General features: G+C 40.8%; 1 protein-coding gene across 2 annotated transcripts in view; it reads left to right on the top strand.

Moving 5' to 3' along the window:
• The first annotated feature begins 6,367 nt into the window (after positions 1–6,367).
• SMYD1 (SET and MYND domain containing 1) overlaps positions 6,368–25,971 on the top strand; it is a 45,674-nt gene continuing 26,070 nt past the window's right edge. Inside the window, exon 1 of one of the 2 annotated variants that reach the window (XM_061589798.1) lies at positions 6,368–6,794. In XM_061589798.1, coding sequence (XP_061445782.1) covers positions 6,673–6,794 — 122 coding nt within the window. In that variant the 5' untranslated portion in view covers positions 6,368–6,672. The remainder of the gene's footprint in view (positions 6,795–25,971) is intronic. The other variant, XM_061589797.1, reaches the window with a different exon arrangement.

Raw genomic sequence — 25,971 nt, 5'->3', positions numbered from 1 at the left:
TGTTTCCTACATTGTGGCTGGCTGATGTTTCACCACATGGTGGGGCTATATTACCACATTTTGTCTAAGCTAAGAGGAGTCATCTTCTTACATTGGTAGGGCACATTTGCACCAGTAGTAAGATGTACAATCCTGTCTGGTGGGATAGTGGTTTCTGGCTTACTTTGTTAAGAAAGGATGCCCGCTGGCATTGTTCTAATTACTGGCTGCTCATGAGTTCCCTTTGACCAGAGGCGTTTTATTATTTCCATGTAGCTTTTGGTGTTCTTTCAGTATTGTCCATGTAATCATAGGACACTGCCTAAAAAGAAATCAAAATAGGATCAAATATTGAACTTATTTAGGAAATATTTGTAAAGGAAATGATGAATTGTCTCTATTGGTAATTAAAGAACAGGTTGAGTTTCAGTTAGAGACCTTTAATCCGATGTGGCACACTTTTCTGGAATGTTGCTTTTCTGGATATTTCCCCCTCAATAGAGTTGGTTGTGGGAGGAATGAATGAATGATTATCTTTATTGTTTTTAGCCAAAGGCCATCACAATACAATACAAAAAGAAGAAATTTTTAAAAAGCACATTAAAATTACCAGCGATAAAAGTACAGCATCCTAAGATAAGAAAGGATAAGATTCATAAACTCATTACAACATAATAAAAATACAATAACACCCCATTTGAGTATATTAAGACCCCCAGGGAGGATTTAAAGTTAAGAATACTAATTTAAGGACACCTCGGAGGTGGACGCCAATTGTTTTAAATATCTAGCTCTCAATTTCCTTGCGGCCAGGGCAAACTTTGCTACTTGAGTGGTTACAAAAATATCAATACCCGCAAGAAGAACGCAAGTTTGCTCCAGCAGTGGTCTGTTTGACAGCAGGTGACGGATTGGAAAAAAAAGTTTGAGCCTAAGTGCATTATACAATGGGCATCTCAATAAATAATGGACAGCATCCTCAACTTCTCCTGAATTACATATACAATGTCTTAAATAAACTGGGACCCTCGCATATCTCCCATCCAGAAAGGCCGAAGGCATAGATTGAAAAAATAATGTTCAATGCCAAAAGCGGTTTTAAAGAGAGGATACCAGTAGGAAAAAGATGACTGTGACGAAGAGAACAAGTCCCATCGCTTAGAATATAAGGATATTCTTTCCTTATAAAGCTGTTTCACTCGCGATGAGACATAAGAAGGAGGAGTTTCCATGCTAATCCCATATGTGGCCAAGAGAAGTTTGGTACGCATAAACCAGGTGTTATGAGATGGTCTCTTGAGTTGTTCCAAAGAACACTTCTTAGGGAGACGAGCCTCATCCATATTAGTGAGCTTCAGCCAGTACATAGCCAAGGCTGCATGAACAGCAGACTCTATGGATTGTAAGCCTGTTTCCATCCTTAAAAGGGGGGTGTTGTGGGAGGAATTGAAAAAAGGACAATCTCACATATTGAACACTGAAGATTTTTCTTCATGTCTTACAGGATGGATTATGTCAAATGGGAAGTTACACTTTAGTTTTTTAAAAAATACATTATTAATGTATCTTTATTACGTATTCTATAAAGGTTGTTCTATATCTGGAAAATACCAATAAACTGTTCAGAAGGTGGGGAAAGTGTTAGGTATTATGCAGTTTCAAATGTGGTTTGTCCAGGTGTGTGTAGTTGTCCAGGGTCCTGGAGGTTCTTAGACCCCTTACTTTTTTGGGAGCAGGGTCCCAATGTCTCCAGCATCCTATGAACCAATCAGTATGAAAGGGGAGTGTGTTAGCCACTGAGAAGAGTCTTCTAACATGTTTCCTTTTCCTTTACTGCTGATTAGAGCCAATCAGAGTGAAAGGCAGTGAGTTAGCCACTGAGAAGACACTCTTCAGTAGCTAACACTGTCTCCTTTCTTGCTTATTGGTTCCTAGGGATATCTGTTGTTGTGAGAGAAGGCATTAACAAGGATCTCATTCTCAACCCAGCAGCAAAAAAGGGGGAGGGTCGTGACTTTAATTGCCATGAATATTCACTTCTGAATTTGCCACTCCACTATTGTCCGTGGGAGATGCAGTTCTCATAGGGAGAACTATATCCCCCCATAGTCCTCCTTGTCACCCTGGGCTCCTACTGGGAGAAGGGGTGGGATATAAATCTGATAAATAGACAGACAGACAGACAGACAGACAGTCTGTCCCTGCCTGGTTGTTATGCCCCAGCACACTGCTAATAAGGATTGAGTAGACTAAGTAGAAGGGAGGGAAGGGCAAATGAAGCTGGAGAAAAATTTGGGGGCTTGTTAAATTCTGTGCCTCCTTAGAGGGACTTCTATAAGCTCCCAAAGTTGATTTCCAAGCCTAAACAGCAAGAACTTCAGCAACACCCCTAGTTTCATTGGAAAGGATTGCCTCTGGTGAATGCCATAGATCACAAGCGGTGGTGTTCTGTTATTCTCTCTGCTGAACCTGCAGAGTAGGTGACTCTACAGGACCTGTCTGGCCTTGACCCATCTGGTCTTGTCCATCTGTTACTTTACTTTTTTTTCATTTTGAGGAAGAAGTGTCTCCAGTTCCGAAAGCTTATTCTTTCTTTTTCTTTTTGTGATTTTTCTTTAATGACACAACAAGTATAACAGCATACAAAACAGTATAACCAAAAAAATGAAACAAAGCACAAGAATATAAGGCTTTTGTGTCATGGTGTGGCATGGTTTTTACAGTCTCATTCCAGAATCAGCAGTACATTCATCTGCAACGCACGGAAACAGTCTGGGGCAGGGTGTCTCTCCAAAGCAAACCCCTGGGTAAGTGGAGGCCATTATCTACCATGAGTTGAGTTTACATATGAAATAAGGAAACCACATTTCTTAAAATGAGTCTTGTTTAATCTCGCCCCTAGCTACTTTGTATTTTTGCGTTACCTTTTCATCCAGTGCCATTTGCCAAATCTTAACTGAGAACTTGGTTCTGTGGCTCTCCAGTTCTGAGAGTTCATTCTTAATCCTTTCCTGTGTGCTGTAAAGGATGCTGATCAACTGGTTCCATAGTCCACAGTTTATAGGCAGTATATAGATTGCGATAGATTTTTTTCGCAATCAGCTTATTTGATGTCTTGTGCAGCAGTTTGCATTGGATAGGTTTTTAATAGTTTAATATTTTTATTACTCATTTATTGTATTTTCTAATTAAGATCCTTGAGTTTGCCAGTCTGTTGTTATCTTTCATACACACATATAGCTTGATGACATCAACTCCCGCAGTAAGGGGGAAACGTAAGCCCTGATTCCCAAATGGCTCTCTCTGGGCGCATCTATATAAATGTATAATCTGCAATGTAATTGCTTTGTGTCCTCATTAATTCACTGTCGTCCATATGACGTTACAAGCAAGTACCGATTTTTGCATTAACAAATCCGCATTAGAAATAAGCCTGAAAAACTGATAAACTTTCCTAAACCGATAGTCAATCACATTAATGTCCGTGGGCTCAGACATAATGCCATGGATTTTCCTGCAATAGGCAGTCCATGGGCATTCCTCCATTGTATGTCAAGCCCCTTCTCCTTCCCCCCACCCTCTGTCCATGCCTCCTCCTCCTTTCTTACAGTTCATTCCTGCTTCTGGTAGTGAACTAGGATGCTTCCTTCTTCTGGCTTCTGTACTGTATCACATTGGCTTTTTTTTTTTTTAAACCCCTACTATTTTGCAATCAAACATAAAATCAAATGTCTAATGAATATTATTTCCACTTAAAAGCTATTTTGCGATGTTACACAAGCAATTAATTGAAAACAAGGAGTTTAACGGGGGTTTTTAACCGAGCTTCACTGGGCTGATAGGGGGAAGGGGGGAGAGGAGCAGGCTCTAGTACTTTAATGTGGCATTGATCTTACAGCCAATACAGCAGCAGGCAAAGCCTCTCTTTTCCTACCCATCAGCTGATGGGAATGGGGGGGGAGCCAAACATTCCAAAGAGCCAAAAATCAGGGACGAGAGGAAGGGGAGATCAGCTTCTCTCCCTCCAGGCAACCAGATCTCTCTCTCTCTCTCTCTCTCTCTCTCTCTCTCTCTGTGTGTGTGTGTGTGTGTGTGTGTGTGAGCGCTCACACTGTAACTTGTGTTCCTTTCCTTCGAGCCTGAAACTGACTGATCTGGGCCTTCCCTTTGCTAACTTGAAACTGAATAAGAGAGGACCTCTTACTTTCTCCTATGGTGGGCAGCGGACAATCTAATACAATTTGGGAGGAGGAGGCATGAAGAGGAGATTTGTTGGGTGCACTGGGCAGAAGGTAAGCCCTCTCAAAATGTTAACAGCGGGAAATAGTGGGAAACAATCAAACACGGAAAGGGATTTGCCTCTTGTTCGACAAATTCAATGCAATAAGGAGTAACCAGTGGCTCTCATCCTTAGTATGCACTATGTTATAGGTAACAACCCAGACATTCATTTTGTTTACACTTGGGGAGGCATTACCATTGCCCTTTTGCACATCCACAAAGCTGTGCATGTGTGGGGATAAAAAAAAAACTATATACATTTTTGTACTCTTCCGAAAAAGTGTGTGAAAAGCGAATGACCATTATGGACCAATCACTGAAAGGGGGTGGGCTTAGGGGGGCGGCCAATGCTAAATTAAAAAAAAAAAAAAGTCCACACATATGGACGTTTGATAATTGGGTTTTTACAATAATCCGACCACAAACAGGACATGCATGGATCTCGAGGCCACCAACCCAATATGGAAAACGTGGATTTTGCTGTTAGGTATGGATGGGCCCTCTGTCCAGAAGAGCTCATCCTTTACGAAAACAGGCTAAGGTAGAAACACTCTCACTGTACTGCTGGTTCCAGTGTGTCTCCAACTCTCTCTTCTGAAAACGGGAGCACACAACACTAGTCAAACCCTGCTGCTTTTTACTACAATATCTCGTGAGATCGGCTTGAGTGTTTTGTTTTGTTTTAATTCAACTTCAAAGAGATTTATCAACTGATCGGCAGTTCAACCCATGCCCCTTCCAAGTGTGGCTAATGAAAACGTTTTGCTGTAGGTGACTAGTGTGTTCGCAACCCTAGTTGGCCTCTCTACCTGAGCCACCCAGATAATCTTGAGCAACTCTGCTAGTTCTGTTAACCCTCTCCCTTCCAAACCTCAGTATTACACCAAAAATCTTAGCGCAGTAATCATGGGCCTCAGGTGACATCCAGACTATACCATCAAATTTACAAAACCACAAACACATGCAATAAGCAAATAAATATAATCTTTTGTAGCTGTGTCGGGTAGATTTGATTTACTGAGTTCAGCCCAATAATGATAAAAAACGATCCTTTTGTTATTAGTGAAAAAAGTAAGTTTCTAGTCCTTATGGTTGCAGATATCTGCTTGAAAGTGTGTGGACAATGCCTGATGAAATCTACAAAGCCACAGGAATTTCAGGAATAAGATTTCTAGTGTTCAGGGGTGAGGGAAAGCATCCTGCTTAAGCTATTTGCCTTCCCTGTCACTTAGCAGAAGTGTAATAAATTAAAGTTGCAATATAAATTGTGAACAATAACAGTCACCATGTAAATGTGCTTAATTTGTATGTGGAATCCATTTTTCATACCAGAGAACCTGGCAGTGACAACAACAGTAGCAACAATAATAATTTTATTTATTACATTTACACCCTGCCTTTCCTCCCAAAGGGACCCCAGGGCAGCAAACAGATTATAAAGTGCTAAAAACATCTTTTAAAACATTTTAAAAAGCATAACATATTCAAAATATCTTTAAAAAACAATTCCAATATAGATGCAGACTAGGATAAAGGTCTCTGCTTAAAAGGAAAGAGGAAGGTCTCCAGGAGGTGCTGAAAAAACAACAGACAGCACTTGTCTAATATTTAAGGGGAGTGAATTCCAAAGGGTAGGTGCCACAACTTAGCACAGATTTGTTTTCAAAAAGCACACGTAACTCTTGACTGTACTCCCACTCACTTAGGTTCAAGTTTAATTGAGTATTGAGTATAATCTCATATCCACCCAAGGGACCAGCAAAGATGTCATGCCTGCCAGAGAGGTGCTAGATTTCTGCAAGATCTTTGAGCTGGTTCCATATGTTTCAGTTGATCCCGTTGGGCAACTTCTGTGCCTATAGAGTGGATGTATTCAGTCCATGGTCTTCAAATACAGCCCCACATAACTCTTGCCATGTGTCAAAAATACAGCATTGTTGAATTTCTCTTTAAAACACAGCAAATAGCATTGACTGTTAATGTGTGTTGCATACCAGCCATACTACTTAACACTTTCTCAGCTGTTGGCCCCTGACAGGCAGAAGCATGTGGCTTCTAAAAATACTTTCAAGAATGTACTTTATCTTCCCAGCACAAGAGTGTAAACGAAATGGCTGTGACTGTTGTGCGCAGAAGAATTTTCATTTTGGAAAACAGGATTGTTTAATTAATTGTGGTAATGGAGTAAATGGTGACCTTGTGTGGCTGATCTCCCCTCCCCAACCAAAGACACTTTGAAGTGCCCCTCCTGCACTTCACTATGGAAATATGGTGCTAGGTGGGAGGTGCAGAGACAGTCCATTTATAGGACTGGTCATCTGGGAGTTGGGAAGCCTTTAAAGAGCAGGAGTGATAAGAGATTGGAGTCACTTGGAAGCATTCGTGTTACTGTCTTGGATGCCTTGAGGGGGCATGGAAAAGGTGGAAGTGTTCACGTCCGAAGCCAAAGGCAGGGGGCTGAAGGCAGCGAAGGAATTTTGGGCAGCAGATGTAATTTTTGCAGAACGCGCCTATGCTGCAGTAGTATTTGACAGGTAAGAAGGAAAAATTTGGTATGTGTATTGATGAAAAGTTTGAACTTGCTGCAGATAATGAATGAAAGGGGAAGCTGACGTGGAACCAGCTGATTGTAATCCATCACAGACTTAGCAAGGAGCATGTTATGACTCCTTCTCTAATTTACTAATGAGAATAGGAGGATTTCAGGAAGGGAAAGATGCCTCAGGATAGAGCTAGGCCAGAGTGGCAGCTAAGCGATTGGGCTATATCAGAAAGTTCCAGTTAAATTCTTGTCTCTACTGTGAAGTCACTGCGATGGTCTTAGGTAGGTTACTATTTCTTAGCCTCATTCCCTTCATCTGCTTTAAGATACAATGCTGATGTATCTTACATAGTTGTGGTATGAATTACTGAGAGATGAACAACTTTTAGCATTCAAATTGCTATCTGAATGCTAAACATTTATCCTCATCATCATCTGCCAGTAGTCTTGCATGTAAAGGGTATGAATGTTTTGTTTTGAACTGTTCCACTGAGGCCACCATACTGTCTGTTATGGAGAGATTTGTCTCTCTTTAATACTGAATTTTGCAGAGATACTGTATGTATCTGAAGGCGGGGAACATGATTAATTAACCATTTGCCCCCCAAAACCCAGGCACAGCATGCCACTAAATATTTTCCCATTGCCTTTCCTCTTCTCTGATCTCCAGTGGATGCTTTAAAGCCCAATGGTTATTTTTATATAAGTATATCATTTAGTTTGGATTAGCTCTTATAGAGAGGTTTTCCTCAGAATTACTGGATACCTTTCAATTCCCTGAAATGTTATTTGAATTGAGCAAATGTGAAGGACCAATTGACTCTACCACTCTATTGTGAATGAAGGCACCAACAAAGGGTGCCAGAGTGGCTGTATGCTATAGCCAGCATAGATTTCTCACATTCCGCAATGTTACATTGAAAATACACCCCATGCCATTCTGCTGCTTCCCATAAGCTCATTTCAAAACAAGACCTTACAAAAGATATAGACCTGAACTCAGAAATGCTTGCTTAACAACCCTCTAAGTTTTCATGGTGATATACAAAACACTCAGGGAATCTAGAGTTCAAAGTGTGAAACAAGAGGGGGGAAATCCAGAGCCCTGTTGGACTTTTTTCCTGTCAGTGGTCTCATAATTTGTTGAAATTAACTAAAACTCAGTCATGTTCACAGAGTACCTGCAATCCTATTACTGACCTTGCCCCATACTCTGACCTTCATCCTCTGCAGTTTAAAAGTTTAAAAAATGCCTGGCTGATTTTTAATTAATTTAAGAAATTTAACATTGGACTCTATGATAGCACAGGTAAGAACCAACTGTCAGTGTTCTAAAAACCAGACCCAGAGCTGTTTGGCTTGGCTAATCAGGGGGGCACACCCACGCCAGACATTGATTCCACTTTAAACAGTCATGGCTTCTCCAAAATAATTCTGGGAAGTGTAGTTTGTGAAGGGTGCTGAGAGTTGTTAGGAGACTCCTATTCTCCTGACAGAACTCCAGTGGTCAGACTGGTTTAACAGTCAGCCCCTCTTCTGGGGATTGTAGCTCTGTAAAGGGAATAGGACGTCTTATTTATTTATTTATTTATTTATTTATTTATTTATCTATCTATCTTCTAGCAACTCCCAGCACCCTTCACAAACTATACTTCCCAGGATTCTTTGGGGGAAGCCATGACTGTTTAAAGTGGAATAAAGGTCTGATGTGGATGTGGCCAGTGACAGCTTTGGTTTAAATTTGGGTGGGAGAGTACATGTGCCTGCTGTAGAATAAAAAGATGAGGGAAACCCTAACAACAGTGATACTGTTCACAGTGTTTTCCTTTCGGAAAGGAAAGGGACTTTCCCTCTGCCCAGTGCCCACCCACCCAATGTCTTCCCCCTCCCTCTCCTCTCCCCCTTCCTCCCTACCCCTACCCTTCTTTCCCTTCTCTCCCCCTTCCTGCTCCTCCCCCAGGTCAGTGTCACCTATCCTAAACATGAATGTACACGAGTAAATCCGAATGAACTCAAAAAGCATGCAAATGATCAAACCTGCCCTCCTCCTCCTCTTTCCTATCCCCTTTCCAAATTCCCAAAGAGTTCCCAAATTCTTCCAAGCTACATAGGAAGTGGATTGGACTGTGAAAGAACAACCCAAATTGTGTTTGCATTTTGACAAATTTGTAGGGCAGTACAATATCTCAGAAAGGAGGTCAGGTCTCCTGCTCCCCTGGTGCATTCACTATAGCTGCCCAATTTCCCTGCTTTTAAAATGCTATAGGTATGTTCTTAAACTGCAAGGGTTTTTTTTGCCTATTAGTGAATATAATGTAGGCTGCAATCCAATACATGTCTACTCAGAAGTAAGCTCCATTGGGTTCAGGTAAGTGTGTACTGGATTTCAGCCTTAGTGAATAAAACTATGTAAGTTACTATTACACGATGTGTAGAGCTGGTCCATATTCAAGGTTCACCAGACAATGGACTTCCCTGATCAAGTTCAACTCAAGATCAGTTCAAGTTCTGACTTAAAGAAATGAGCAAAGGATCTTTAACACTCTTTCCATCCCAGGCACAAAAAGCAATAGAGTTCCTTCCTTGTACAACTCATCGTTTGACTCTTGTTCACCTGGGGCACATAAGTGGCAAACTTTGACAGAGGCCATTGCTGTTAATACTAAAGGGAGTGGCTTAGAGAGCTCTTTGCCTGTATCTTGGCTCAGTATGGGTAAAAATGGTAAAGGTCCTGCATGCTATTGAAGGAAACTTTGGGATCAGAGGTTGTGCCAGGTGCTGGATAGGATTGGATTGGACTCCAGCTGTTTGTAAATGAGACTGTTAAGATATTTCTTCTGAGGTGCAGAAGAGATTGGAGAATTCTTGAGTACCTGTTTAAAACCAATTGCTTGCTAGAAACTTGCTCTAGTATAAAAGAAATGTGAAAAGGTTGCTTCTTTGGTTTTATCAGTTTGCTGCTTTCAACCATTCTGCATTTTTAATAGACCTGGAGATAGAAAAAGGGCTTAGCTTAAGTGTGAACCCTAAATTTTTTATATTGTAAACTTATAATTTAAAACACTGAAGTTAATCCATGATCACTTGCATTTTTTACTTAGCTTTATAAGAGGTTTTCTAGATAAATAGGCAAGATACATATTTGAATATTAGATGTCATGCAACTATTTCTCATTGTAGATTTCTTCATCATTATGTTCATAATAACCAGCTGTCTTCTGACAAAAGAGTTTATATACATGGTAGAGGCAGGAACTGGTGATGTTGCTCTTGAGGTTGTTCCGTACAACCGTTGCTTGCTAATTAATTAAATAATTAATTATTCCATTTAGTTTTCCTCCAAGGAGCTCAAGGTGGCATATATAGTTCTCCCCCTTTTCATTTTATCCTCACAACAATCCTGTGAGGTAGGTTAGGCTGAGAGGCAATGACTGGCCAAGGGTCACCCAACGAGCTTCATGGCCAAATGGGGTTCTGAACCCAGGCCTCCCAGATCATTGTCCAACACTCTAACCCAGCCTTTCCCAACCAGTGTGCCTCCAGATGTTGTTGGACCACAACTCCCATCTTTCCAGCAATGCCACAACTCCCATCTTTCCAGCAACGCTGGCTGAGACTGATGGGAGTTGTGGTCCAACAACATCTGGAGGCACACTGGTTGGGAAAGGCTGCTCTAACCACTTCGCCACACTGGCTCTTGATTAGCAGGTGATGAATATGCCAATGCTAAACACTGTATGCGTAAGCAGATAGTAGCACTTTTTCCTGTGCTGCTGTACAAACTAGAAACTGGCTGCTTGATTGTCTCCTCATTCCTTTGTTGAATTCTTGCTTTTGAGGAAAGTTTAATCAGGCTCATTCACCACAAGGAGAGGAAACAAATACTGGCTGACCGCTGGGGATCTAATTGTGGCTGGACTGCTAGTTTTAATAAAATGGGATTGTTTATTGAGATGCTTTTATATGATTTTTTGAAATATAAAATTGTATTTTATTTTATGTGAACTGCCTTGGGAAGAATTTTATTCTTGAAAGGTGTTATAGAAACACACAAACAAACACATGCATCTTGAATGAGGGCCACTTCTTACTTTCTTAGGTGTACGCTAACATAGTTTGGCTTAGATCCTGAAACAAGTTACTGTGAATTTTCTCAAAGGCTTGAATCTTAACATAAGTTAAGCTACATAGACACCCCACAATATAAAATGTGATCCAAGGTGTGTGGTACATATGTCAAAAAGCCAAGAAAGGCTGCAGATTCCTACTGAGTATATTGTCATTAGTAGCTATCCCGGGTTTACTGCTGTGAAATTTGTGAAACAGTCTTGGCTACTCGTACTCTGAGGGTAGAAACACTCTCACTGTTCTGCCAGTTCCAATGTGTCTCCACTTTTCTCCTGAAAACGGGGGCACATGAGTCTAGTCAAACCCTGCCCCTTTTTACTGGAAAACCTGGTAGGAGCAGCTTGAGTGCATTTTTTTAAAAAAAATTCAGCTTCAAAGAGATTTCGCAGCTGATCAGCAGATCAACCCGTTCTCCCTCCAGGTATGGCTAATGGAAATGCTTTGATCTGGCGACTAGTGTGTTCACAGCCCGAGTCTGATATGTCATTGGGGTGAATCCTAGTCTCAGTGTGATGGTATATAACTCTTCCGTTAAGGTGCTTGTAAAAAGAGTTTGCATCAACTCAGGTTCCTCATCTCAGGAAGGCTTTGTATTAATTGCAAATGTCAAAAAGAAGATGAGACAGAGTAAGTTACTTTACACACTCTGTTTGGTGTTTCTGGGTAATGGCCATGATCCAACACACACTTACTCAATTCTGTACTGAATTAATTTGGCCCAATAGTTTCTAAAAACAAACACACTAAATACTATCAGCTGGGCCAATAATCTTTAGTGCTTGGAAGATATTGGGTAGACAAAAACAACAAAGAAAATCTAAAGCATAACAAGAACCAACATGCTAGCTGATAATAAGAAAAAGCTAGTCATGATTTCCTCAATCTTTTATAATTGCAGGAATCTAAAAGCTATCTGTCCACATACCCCAGGAGTTCATTCCCTCCATTGGGTGCACCCAGTTGTTTCCAGAATGTAACGTACTTGAAATCAAAGAACACATTCTAGTGTTTAGCTCTGTCTCTCATGTATCAACAGCTTATTCCAGCATCTCTCATTACACTCAAGACTTTTGTATGTGCAGTGCAGCTATAGCAGTTTGTTGTAATTCAATGAGCCACTGTCCTGTATCCAGTAAAAACTTGCATCAATGCTTGGGAGGATTATGGTGAAGGAATTTTTAATGGATTAGAATTAGTACTCCACACAGCACTAGGAATGTGCTAGAGTTCTGCCCAGTTCAGATTTGGTACAGAAATTTCCATTAATTGGCTTATTCTCTATTGTTGTGGATCAGATTTTTATGTAGCGATTTTCTATTGCTATTTTCAAAATAGATTTTTCTTCTAACTTGCTTATTGTTTCCTGCTGATTGGAGCCAATCAGAGTGAAAGGAGTTCCAATTAGTTCCTACTTTAAAAAGCCAACTTGTGGAGAGTGAGAATTCTGTAAACTGCAGAAGAAGAGACAATAAATCCTGTCTACATCATCAAACAGTTTGGCAGCAGCAGGAGACAAATGTGTAGACACTGAATCAATACAGTAGGGCCCCGCTTCCCGGCGCGCCGCTTCCCAGCACTCCGCTAATGTGGCGGCTTTCATTCCCCGTTTTAAAGCCGCTTTTGCGGCATTTTGCAGCATTTTTGCACAACGTGCCCCATTATACTCAATGGAGTTCCGCTTTACGGCGATTTCCGCTTTATGGCGGGGGTCCAGAACGGATCCTGCCGTATAAGCGGGGTCCGTCTGTAATTCAAGCAATATCTCTGACAATGAGAAAGTACAGTGAAATGGTGACAGTGACCGAGAAGCAGAAATCAGTATTCAAATCTGGCCAGATTATTCTATAATCTTAGAAGGATTTTAGAAGGGGGCATGGCTGTGAGGGAGCATAGCTGTGACTATCATGAAGGCACCCTGCACGTCTGAATTTGCCACTACACTACTGAATGCAAAGCTTGGAAGATTAGTTTTAAAAAGTAATAAATTAAAGTTACAATTACCTGGCCCAAAAATGTAGTAATTACCGTTACAATTACAATTGCTCTGAAAGTAATTGATTACTTTTTCTTTACAATTACATTTCAGTTACTTTTTAAAAAAAACACCTACAAGGTGCTGGCCTTGGCTGCTGCACATCTAAGTAGCCTGAAAAAACATTAAAAATAAACACACACATACAGAGGTAGTAGAATAATTCTTTTTATCCATAAGATAGCAATGGTGGACTCTCCGCTGGTAAGGGAGGTGGGGAGGGAGGCAGAGGCCACTACTCAGATCTTTGCACGTTAAACCAAGTGCAACCCCCCTCCCAATCAGCCAGCAAGCATAATATCTCTCGCTTAACCACCTCCCAGATTCTGCCCTGCCCCCAACTAAGGGACACTCACCCAAGGAAACATTTTCCCCTGAGATGCAAAAAAGTTAAAATACTGAAAATGCAGCACAGTAGCCAGAGAGGGTGGTGGAGGCAACTTTGTGTGACATGCAAACACAGTATTCTCTCTCTCTCTCTCTCTCTCTCTCTCTCTCTCTCACTCTCTCTCTCTCTCACTCTCTCTCTCTCTCACTCTCTCTCACTCTCTCTCTCTCTCTCTCTCTCTCTCTCTCTCTCTCTCTCACACACACACACACACACACACACACACACACACACACACACACACACACACACACACACACCCCTCCACAGTTCTTTATCTCCATTCTGCTGCTGCCTCCTTCTCCTCCTTTATCCATGTTCTTGCCCTTCGGTTCCTTTCTCCCTCCACTCCATTCTTCACCACCACCATCCATTGTTTTCTCCACTCCACCCCTGTCTCGCTCTCCACCTCCTCCCTTGTCGCCTCCTATCCACCCACAGAGCATGAGGGAAGAGCGACGCTGCACAGAAGCCCAGTTTGAGGCATATGATTTTCATCCACAAATCAGAGGAGCAGAAGACTTCCCCTGCTTCCCCCCCAAGTAATGCCCAAAAGTAATGCAGGTAACATTACAATTATTCCACAAAAGTAATAAAATTACTCCTAGTTCTATTACAATCAAAATGTAAAGGAACTACCCACTCATTCCTCAAAAAAGTAATGAATTACAAGTAATTTGTTACTTGTAACAAGTTACTTCCAAGCTTTCACTGAATGTACTGGAAATCAAAGAACATGTACTCACTCAGGCTCCAATAGTTTCTCCTCTCAGGTAGTGGAGACAAGTCAGTTCCTAAACAGCTTCCTTTTGTGTTAGGAACAAGAACACATAGAGACATAACTTTCTTGTAGATAAACTGAGCAACCCAAGCAGCCTTCCACTTACTCCAACATGTGCACAGAGGGATGGAACAAATGAAAGCTTCATCCATTGGGACTAAACCACGCCAGGCAAGTGTTAGAGGGGATACTGGACTGTTCCATCAATACAGGCTCCTTAAGATACATATATACACTTGTACATTGGCTTCCAGGGAACCCAAGAAACTTGGAGAGTACAACTTCCCATTGCACTGCCGATAAGGTGATGCTTATGCTGCTCCTCAGGCTAGTTAACATTCTGTTTTATTTTGGACTTCCCTGTCCCCAAGACCACAGTGAGTAGTGGTCACTGGCTGTGCTGCTCTTGGCCTGTATGATCTTGGAAACTTGGCTGTGACAAGGAGTTCCTAATCACAAATGCACAATGACCAAATATATTGAAAGACAGAATTACATTAACAGGTACTGTATGTAGTGGTTGGCTGGGGCATTCCTGAAAGGGCAAAGTAGGGCTATTAATAATACTGTAGTACAGGGGTGAGATGTGACTAAGCCAGAGGTCCCTGTCAGAAAAATGATGGTCTGTGAGGCCAGCCCCGTATTTATGTGATCGTTACATCTAAAACTGTGCCACAACAAGATTATATTATGTGAGGACACATACTGAACCACCCATCCCCCTTGGCCCTGTATTTTGATGTAGGAATAATCTGCTTTTTAAATTTTCTTAATTCACCTCAATTCCTCCTCCCATATTCTGTTCCCCATGGATAGAACATTGCCTTATCATAGCTGGAAGCATAACAGGAAGTTGTACATCTTCAAGATTGGCTGGGGTCTCCAGTGACACCTTAGTCTCTTTCATGTGTTGCTGACATCACATGAGAAAAGGGGCTCCCCTCTAGTGTGGGGAGCAGGGCCTCACCTCTAGATGTTCATGCATTACCAATGGCTGCCTGCAAAGAAAAAGCCAACATGTAAGCAGCTGCTTGTCCATAGGCCTCCATGTGCCCAGGACATTGATACATTGGGGTGCCCCAATTGCATGGAGCCCTATGTGAGAGCAGTTGCTTGCAGCATGTAGGGTTTTTCTTTGCAGACAACCTTGCCAATGTGAAGACGTCTAGAGATGTGTCCAGGCAGCATGCTTGACACTGAGGGTGGAGCCAGAAGCATGGCCCTTCCTCCAAGTACTTGCATGATGCTCCCTTCACATGTATAACACACAAAGGGGGTTCTTGGCTTCTCTTCCTGCTGCCATCTCACTTCCTGTTATATCTGTGCAATCCTCACTGTTTATGCAGAACATGTTCTCTAAGCTATTGTTCGGCTAGGCAATTGGGATAGATGGGACCAATGCCCTGACTGAATTTGCTTAAAAGTGGGTTGCCATGCTGGAGGAAAGTGATTTTATAATATAATTTTAGAGATAGGATTGTTATATATTATAGACCTATAACTGATCTGCGACAAATCGGAAGTCAACATTTTATTTTATTGTTTAATTGTTTTTGTTTTGTTTTGTTTCTTGTCTTTGAAAATTTGAATAAAAATTAATGATAAAAAAAAAAGTGGGTTGCCATGCCATGGTCACCATTTTGTTTTGGATTGTTTACATGCATTTTTTTTAACAACAGGGATGAGAGAGGTTTGAGAGAAGAGCAGGAGTAAATGGTTGTAAAAGGGAAAAATGGGTGCAAATAATGAATAACTAAAAGTGGGTACAGCAGGATCCACATTGCAGTTATGGTTTTAAAGGGTTAGGGTCCTTTCTGGATCTGAAAAGACTGAAGACTGGTGCTGCCTAAGTAGAGAGACGTCTCTTTTGTTGTCCTGGCACTGAACAAATGTTATTTATTTATTTATTAGATTTATATCCCGCCCTTTCTCCCAGTAGGAGCCCTGAGCGGCAAACAAAAGCACTAAAAACACTTTAAAAGATCATAAAAAAGACTTTAAAACATATTAAAACAAAGCATCCTCAAAAACATATCAAAAACATCTTTTTTAAAAAAAAAGCTTTTAAAAAAATCTATTTTTAAGAAAAGAAGGTTTAAAAACATCTTAAAAAACAATTCCGACACAGATGCAGACTGGGATAAGGTCTCAACTTAAAAGGCTTGTTGAAAGAGGAAGGTCTTCAATAGGGGCCGAAAAGATAACAGAGATGGCGCCTGTCTAATATTTAAGGGGATGGAATTCCAAAGGTAGGTGCCACTGCACTAAAGTTCTATTTCCTATGTTATGTGGAATGGACCTCCTGATAAGATGGTTCTCATAATGTCTTGAAATTAATTAAAAATCAGCCATGTTCACTGAGTACCTGTAATCCTGTTACTGACCTTACCCCATGCCTTCATCTTCTGCAGTTTAAAAGTTTAAAAAAATGCCTGGCTGATTTTTAATTAAAATTTTTTTTTACATTGAACTCAATGATAAGGCCGGGCATGCTCAGTAAGAACCAACTGTCAGTGTTCTAAAGGCTAGAGTCACAGCTGCTGGGCTTGACTAATCAGGTGGTCACACCCACGCCAGACCTTTATGTCACTTGAGACAGTCATGGCTTCCCCCAAAGAATCCTGAGAAGTGTAGTTTGTGAAGGATGCTGAGAGGAGACTCCTATTCCCCTGACAGAGCTCCAGTGGCCAGAGTGGTTTAACAGTCAGCTACTCAGGTTGAAGCTCTCTCCTAGCAACTTTCAGCACCCTTCACTAACTACACTTCCCAGTATTCTTTGGGAAAAGCCATGACTGTCTAAAGTGAAATAACAGTTTGGTGTGGATATGGCCAGTGACAGCTTTGGTTTAAATTTGGATGGGAGGCTACATGTGCCTGCTGTAGAATAAAAAGGTGGGGGAAACACTGAAAAGCAATGATACTGTTCACAATGTTTTCTTTTTGGAAAGGAAAGGGGCTTCCCCTCTGCCCAGTGCCCACCCACCCCAGCTCCTCCTCTCCCCCTACCTCCCTTCCCCTCCCCAGGTCAGTTTCACCTATCCTAAGCATGATTGCACGGGAGTAAATCACATCAAACTCAATAAGCATGCAAATACTCAAACCTGCCCTCCCCTCCTCCCCATCACCTCCCTTTTGCCCCTTCCCTCCCCCTTCCTTTGCCCCTTCCCTTCCAATATCCTCCTTCCCCCTTCCCATCCTTCTGCTCCCTCTCCCCGCCCTCTCTCCTCCCCTCTCCTCTCCCCTTCCTCTTCTCCTCCCCTATGGTCAATTTTACCTATCCTAACCATGATTGAATGGTAGTAAATTCCATTGAACTCAATAAACATGCAAACGATCAAACCTGCCTTTCTCCTTCCCCTCTCCTCTCCTCTCCCTTCCTCCTCCCCCTCTCCTCTCCCTTCCTCCTCCCCTCCCCACTGCAGCCCTTCCCCCTCCCTCCTCAGGCCCCTTTACTATCCTAAGCATGATGATTGCACTGGAATAAATCCCACTGAACTCAATAAACATGCAAATGATCAAACCTGCTCTTCTCCTCCCCTCCCCCTCCTGCCTGCTCCCATCTCCCTCCTCCCCACCCTCCTCCTCCTCTCCTTTCCATTCCCTGTGGTCAGTTTCACCTATCCTAAGCATAATTGCAGGGGAGTAAATCCCACCAAACTCAATAAGCATGCAAATGATCAATCCACTCTCAGCAAACTTGCACAGGATCCCATTTCTTACCTCCCAGATTACAAGGCAGAGAAATTCACTAATAGGCAAAAAACCTTGCGGTTTAAGAACGTACCTATAGTCCACAGATCTTTCTATCAAACTTTAAAAAGCAGGGAAATTGCACAGCTCTAGTGAATGCACCAGGGGAGCAGGAGACCTGACCTCTCTGAGATATTGTACTGCTCTACAAATTTGTCAAAATGTAAACACAATTTGGGTTGGTCTTTCACAGTCCAATCCACTTGCTGTGTAGCTTGGAAGAATTTGGTAATGTGTCTCTGAGCATATGGTGAGTGGTGGCAACACAAATAATAGAAACAAGACGTGCTGTGCTGATTTTGTTTTAGCAGGGAGGAAGCAACAATACAGTTGATATAGTTCAGATAGTTACTTTAAATATGTTTGATTTAGTTTGCAATTTTAGTGAAGTTTCCTATAGTAAATCTTTTTTGCTTCTGTTTCTGTGAATATGTCAAGTACAGCAGCAACACTTTGCAAAATATACACTAATAAACTCCAAAAACAATTGTGGAATAATAGCACTCACTATTCTGCAGAATAGTCTCCAGTGGACACGAGGAGTGTCTCAGTTTGCACAAGACAAAACAGTGGCAGGTGAAATGTATTCTAGCAAATTTCTAGGTGTGCTCTATGTTTTTAATTGACCATGCCCATCTTTCCTTAAATGAAGTGGTTTAAACAGGCTGAAAACATGCATCTGTGGCAGGCCAAGTTTATTTTTTCAAACAGCTAGAGTCATTGTTTAAGTAGCAACATATTGCAATCAGTCTGATTTTACATCAAACTGCAGTTTCAGATTCAACTGTTAATGCACCCAAAACAGAAATAAACAAGACCTCCTGTTTGAAACACAAAAGGCTGTCTTCACCATCATATGACATTGACCAGTAAAAAGGCTTTGAAACTAATAAAATAAGTATGACACAGATTTCTAGGATGAATAATGAGAGAAATATAATTTTCTAGGATAGATTATCTGTAGAAATGGTAATAACACAGAAAAGAAGCAAAGTAAGAAGAACACCAAAAACATACAAAAATGTAAATCTCCATCTTTGGAGATGACAGGTGTTGCCACCATTCACCATATGCTCAGAGGCACATGTTACCAAATTCTTCCAAGCTACACAGGAAATAGATTGGACTGTGAAAGACTAACCCAAATTGTTTGCATTTTGACAAATTTGTAGGGCAAATATCTCGGAGAGAAAGTCAGGTCTGGTCTCCTGGTGCATTCACTATAGCTGCCCAATTTCCCTGCTTTTTAAAGTTTGATAAAAATATCTGTGGGCTATAGGTACGTTCTTAAACTGCAAGGATTTTTTTGCGTATTAGTGCATAATCACTACATTTGTGAATTTTACTGATCCAGGTAGTACTTACAGCGAATGACTCACATATACAGTTGTCACAGACAGTAAACTAATTTCCATACAGAAACCATATTTCTATTTTATTTTATTTAAACTCAGAAAAATCCAAGTCATTTAACCCTAGAGGTCCCAAGCTTTTCAGAGAGATTATCCAAAATAACTCTCTTTTGCTAAATAGTCTATCATTGCCCACATTTCTTTCATTGGCTCAGAATATAATATCATTTGGCTTACGTTGTTGCTCAACAAAGTGTCTGGCCAACGGGGCACCCATTCTTTGATGTCTCAGGTTACAGAGATGTCCCCCAATTCTACGTTTCAATGGTCTTGATGTTTTTCCAACATAGATCCGATTGCAGGGACAAGAGATCAGATAGATGAGTTGCAGGTGAAGAAATCCTGGATTTGAATATGCTTTCCAGTATTGGGATTGACAAAGATTTTTTTCTTTTGAGTAAATTTACAGTATGTGCAGTGATCACATTGATGGTGTCCTGTTAGCTTAGATGTATGAAAAATCATTGATTGACTGATTGCCACTCCTTGCGTATTCTGTACGGATCAACTAATCCTTGAGATTTTTCGTTCTTTTAAATGCTACCATGGGTCATGTTGTTAGGCCTGGCAAGTCCTGAACCAAATGCCAATTGGAGCAAATATATGTTTGGAGTCTCTTAGGGATCGGATTGAATGGAAGAATGCAAACCATGCGGTTATGCACCGTTCTTTTTTGAGGACATAACAGAGTGTCACATTTGCAGACATTAGCTATGTTCATGGCTGTTCTCACCACCTTAACAGGATATCCTCTGTCATAGAAAATTCGTGCTAAGGATTGGGATTCCTGGATGTAATCTAGGTTTCTTGAACAATTGCACTTTATTCTTAAGAACTGGCTATATGGTAAATTATTCTTGAGATGAGCAAGATGATAACAATCATACTTGAGAAAAGTGTTTCTATCAGTGGGTTTGTTGTAAATGGTGGTTATTAAACTTTGTGGATTTTTTTACTATAATGTCCAAAAAATTGAGCTGTTCAACACTGGAAGTTGTCTCAAAACTGAGATTAGAATCTTGAACATTAACCCATTGAAAAAAATCCCTCAACTCATCATTCGTACCTCACCAAATATATCATCTATATATTGTAGCCATGACATCATATTTCTGCCATGTGGATTGTTGGCAAAAATGAACTGTTGTTCAAAATGCTGCATGTACAAATTAGCAACCTCTGGAGCCATAGGACACCCCATGGCCACCCCCTTGGTCTGCCAAAAGAACTTTTTATTAAATGAAAAATAATTTCTCCGTAAAGCTATATCGGCCAAGGAGGTCAGAAAATGAGTTGGTGGATTTCGTACTTCTCATTTTTGTAAAATATCAAAAATTATTTCCAATGCCTGGTCTTGTGGAATACTTATATATAAAGATTTGACATCCATGGTGACCAAAATGTCTTCTGACTGAATCTTAATGGGACTTATTTTTTGCAAGAAATGTGTGGAATCCCACACATATGATCTCATGAATAGAATGAATGGTTTTTTTAAATAGTCAATGAACTGGGATAATGGTTCTAATATTGAATCATTGCATGAAACTACAGGACGACCTGGGGGAGGATTAACACCCTTATGAATCTTTGGCAGCACATAAAATAAAGGAACCCTTGGATTTTTCTTAGACAGAAATTCAAACTCAGATGTGCTGATCCAACCCCTAATGTGACCCGCCTCCGGAATATCCTTAATGTGTGCATTTATTTCTTTGGTGGGGTCAGATGCAATGGAGATGTTACACTTTTATTCTCAGAAGTCAGTAAAAACTTATTTTATATTTTAGTTTTATTTTATAGTTTATTTGTATACCACTTTTTGGCCAAAAGGCCCTCAAAGTGGTGAACAACAAACTAAAATACATTACAAAAAAAGAAAAAGAAATTACATAAGAAATAACCAGTGAAAAATATACAGTAAAATTACAATGCAACAAGAACAAAGTAAAAAAAAATTGCAACAAAAACAATGTTTTCTCTGTTTTCAAATGATGCATACAGTTACCACAGCAGACATGGTTTTAGGAGAGACGTTCCTTCTTAGAAACTTATAATGTCATCTGCCAAGTTGTCCCTCTCCACCTCCACACGGTCTTTGTTGTTATTTGCTAAACAGGTTTAACTTGTTGAGTGCTGACAAGGTTGATAGATTTCTGCAGTCTGTTTTTTTCTCCCTAGTAAGGTGTTGCAGCCAAGACTTGGAGAAGGGGAAGGGTAGTGACTGTGGGTTTCATTTCAGGGACTTGAGAAGTTCATGCCCAGTGAGCTTGCTGTAGAGGGCAGCCTCTATGCTCTTTTGACTCAGATGGTATGTGTAGAGCAGGGATGGGGAACCTGCGGCCCTCCTGGTGTTGTAGGGCTCCAGCACCTCCCATCATCCATGACTGCTGGTCATGAAGAGCTGCAGATTCCCCATCCCTAGTGATGAAACTCTTGCAGGAATGATCAGCCATAGCATACCTGCCATTCATGATGGGGCTCTGTCACATCTTCTCTACATACATCCAACAGGTGGTGGGACAGTACAAACCCATGTCCACCAGGCCTGCCCCAGTATCACATACCACACTGGTCTTGCTCCAAATGCTGCACACTCTGTTCAAAGTTTGAAAAGGGAGTCTGCGTGCGAACAACTGCATGTGCAGGGGCTCTTCACTCAGGATGGGGAAATCTGTCAACTTCCATTCTCTCAGTTTCTCATCTTTCCAATCTTAAATTTAGTTGTTCACATTTCTGTAGCCTTTTGTGATTTTTTAAAAAAAAATCCTTGTGAAAATCCTTCAGCATTTTAGTATAAATTCCTCCTAACACACACCTTTTGTATACAATGTACACATATTTGCAAGAAATTTTTTCCTTATACTGCATTTTTGTATGTTATTTTTACTAATATATCATTTTTTTCTGCACACTTTCCCGTAATATATTCATTTTTGTAAAGATTGTTTGGTTGGAGAACTGCATTGCAAAATTAGGATAAGTTGAATTTTGAAGGACGGCCCAGTTTCAAATCTCACGCTGTTTCAGAAAGTTCAATTTTGATAAATTTGGCTTTAAATGTGAACTGAAACAAATTTCTCCCCCATCCCTCTCCATCCAGTCAGGAATCCTACACAATCTTTACAAAGTTATTTGTTTTACAGTTCCCATTTAATTCAATAGCCTAAGTAAGGGCAAGTCTGTCTGTTTAATTACTTAACAGTATCTATATACCACCCAGTAGCATAAAGGTCTCTGGATGGATTACACCAAAAGTGATTGTGCAATTTATTATCCCTGGGTGATCCTTCACCAATCATTTTCTACCTCACAATGTCCCTGGAATGGTGCTATGTCATAATATATCTAAACTGGAGAACTATTCCTGGCTTCTCCTTGCTCATCTCTGTTGCCACCCCAGCCTCAAAAGCCATCCCTGCCACTGGGTGCTATCCCAAACCAGAGCTGCCTTTCCCTTTAATCTGCGGTGGCAGAGGTGCATGGCCAGAGGAGAGGAAGGAGGCTTTCTACTCTCCTTCCTCCTCCCCATTGCCCTGCAATTGCAGTAGCTACACCATCCATAGTGTATCCAGAGGCTGGTGGCTCCATGATATTGGGGCAGTGGAATCCAGCCTGGGTTTAGTCCAAACACTCAAGGAGCTGTCCTGTAGCTGGACTAAAACCCAGAATGGATTCCACTGCCTCACTGACACGGAGCCACCAGCTGCCATTGCTGTTACCCTAGTGCATCAAGGTGACAGATAAAAGGGAGAGGAGGGGAAAAGCTTTGCTTCTCTCCTCTTGACATGTGCCTCTGTTCCTGATTCTGCTGCTACTTAGAAGTCAAGAAAGGGAAGGGGGAGTTTGATTGGGGGGATGGCAGCTGGTGGAAATGGCTTTTGGGGATGGGGGAGGATGGAGGAGATATGTGGGTTTCTCAAACTGGCTTGGGAAAATTACCTGAGTTCTTCTGATTCCCCCCCCCCAAGAAGTTGAGTAATTTTCTAATTAATCTGAGGTGAGCTTGGTGGAGTGTTTCTATCTTTGCTCTTCCCTTAAAACTGAACTATTATTTTTAGACATTTTAAAGACTTCTTCTATTGAGGCAACCCCGATAGGCTTCTAAGGAATCCAGGATTCCCAGGAACAAGTTTGAAAACCACTGGATTAAATGATGCAGGAGTCCTTATGTAGCTTGGTCATCTCTTCAATTATGTGGCATGCAGGATCCTCACATCAACATGGTAATGAGATATATAATATATCTCATCATCATCATCATCATCATCATATCTTATATTATCTCAGTAATCCTTGCAACAACACAGTGACTCCAATGGGACATTCGCAGGTAGATGTAAACAGAATTGTAGTCATGCAACTCATTCCTATGTATGTTTACTCACATATGAGTACCAATGGGTGAAATGGGATTTACTTCCAGGTAAGTGTTCCTCCGGCATACCAACTTTTGTTTGTCATAGACTCCTCAAAGAAAGTTTATTCCTTCTGGGAGCAGCAACACTTGTTTGAGTTGCAGTTGTTTTTAACCAAGCCTTTGTCTGCTTGTTGCCATATATGGAGAGCAAGCTCTGCTGCCCCCCTTCACGCCTCTGACTTGACAGCTGATAAAAACCAGACAGGTACTTCTAAAGATGGACAAATCTGTTAGTTTCAGTTTCTCTCAGATTTTTCCAATCTTCAGTTTACTTTGCCACAATTCTACATTAATTTGTGGGTTTTTTTAAGTCTTCATGAAAATTCGTCAGCATTTTAGTGAACATTTCTCCTAATATACACATTTTATATGCATTTTTGCCCACTATACACATTTGCAAGCATTTTTTCCTGATACAATGCATTTTTGTATCTTATTTTTTAAAATAAGTTTATTATTTTTTACAGCATACATAATACATTACATTACAGTAGTCAAATGAAAACAAACAACAAGAGAAGTTGGAGAATACTACACCTTAATAATTCATTCAATAGGAAGGTGTTTATAACTTCATGATTTCATTACTATCTTCATAATATATCAGGAAATCCAAAAACAGTTTCAAAATTCATCATCATCAGGAGCGCCAAATAAATTCATATCTCCTGGGGACTATCCACCCACGTGCCTGTCTAGTTATATAGGTCACAAAGGGCCACCACACTTCCAGAAACACTGTTGAATTCATCCCCCCCCCATCACATGCAACTGGTGAGTTATCTTTTCAGAAATAGCTACAAGGAAAGACTTTCTAAACCAGTTATCCAGTTGATAGGTCGAGGCATCCTTCCAACCCTGGGTAACTACCAATCTTGCAGCTGCCAGCAAATTAATCAGTTATTCTTATTGGGTATGTCCATATTTTGATCATCAAAGATAGAAAACAAACATAACCTAGGGTCCAAAAATTATTCCTGACCAATAATTAAACTTATTTCCTTAACTACTGAGTCCCAGAACTCATAAGCATAGTTACAATCCCAATTCATACGATAAAAGGTGCCTTGTTCTGAACAGCCTCGCCAACAGAATGGGAAACTCGATCACAGCGCGTGGGATATGTGAACTGGGATATAATGCCACCTGTGAACTACTTTCAAAGAGTTCTCTTGGACGTTAGCTAAGACCGATTAGAAGAGGCGCAATGACCAAATCTTGTTCTATTGACTGGATCCAGTCAATTTCCATTCCACAATCGATTTCCCACACTGTCCAAAGACTTTCAAAAGGGGAAAACTGTACATCCAATAATAATATCTGGAAGCCATCCCTTGTATCTTATTTTTATGCATACTTTTGTTCATATTTTGAGAACTACATCACATAATTTGAAAAAGTGCTGGAAAGAGAGAGATGAACATATATATTACATTTGGTTAGGGTTCAAGTTATGCAATAAGCAGGAGAACAAGATAAACTTTCTTATGCGCCCTTTCCTGTTTTGCCCTACGTTTCTTCTTCCCCAGTTCCTTGAACATGCTACTGATGTAGTTTGTAGAGTTAGACTACAGAAAATTGTTAAAGACAAGCACCCAAGCCAAATAAGGGATGAAAGGATACACATCTTAAATGGATTCAACACTTAGGTCTGATTATGAAGATAATTTTGCCTGTTAGTAAGGCACTTGCTTATTGTGAAATAGCTGTGTGAGGCTGAGACTTGGAAACAGAATTTGAGCATGGTAATATTTGAGCATGGAGACTTTCAGAATGTGAGTTGTAAATCACTCCACCACAAAATGAGCCCTTGATGGAAACATCTCAACACCTTCACCACAAGCAAAAAGTGCATGTTAAAATGTAATTTGGAATGAAAAGAACACAAGCCCCCAATCTCAGAAGAAAAAAAATAGCTGGGAGTGTCAATTCTGGCCGGAAGGATGTTTGGTTCCTTGAAAGATACTAGTTTGGTCGAAGAAGCAACAACAGGGAGGGAGGCGGAGAGAGAGAGAGAGGTTTCCTTGGGTTATTTGTGTTCCCATCAAATTTTGTAAGGCAAAAAACTCATTCATGCCTTGATGCTAGACCTCATTCTGGATTTTCTTTCTGCATCCACAGCTATTATTAACTGACTCCAGAAGCTTTGCTCTTTTCAGCTTCCAAGCCCCCTCTCTCAATGCTTTAGCATGCATCTTTAAACCCTTAATGCTGTCTTGTCTGAAGCCCAAATTATGCTTGGCAGTGGGCCTGTCTAA

The sequence above is a fragment of the Rhineura floridana genome, chromosome 11 (genome assembly GCF_030035675.1).
Source record: "Rhineura floridana isolate rRhiFlo1 chromosome 11, rRhiFlo1.hap2, whole genome shotgun sequence".
Lineage (NCBI taxonomy): Eukaryota > Metazoa > Chordata > Lepidosauria > Squamata > Rhineuridae > Rhineura > Rhineura floridana.
Note: the sequence above shows the minus strand (reverse complement) of the source record. Positions and strands in the feature narration are given on the sequence as shown.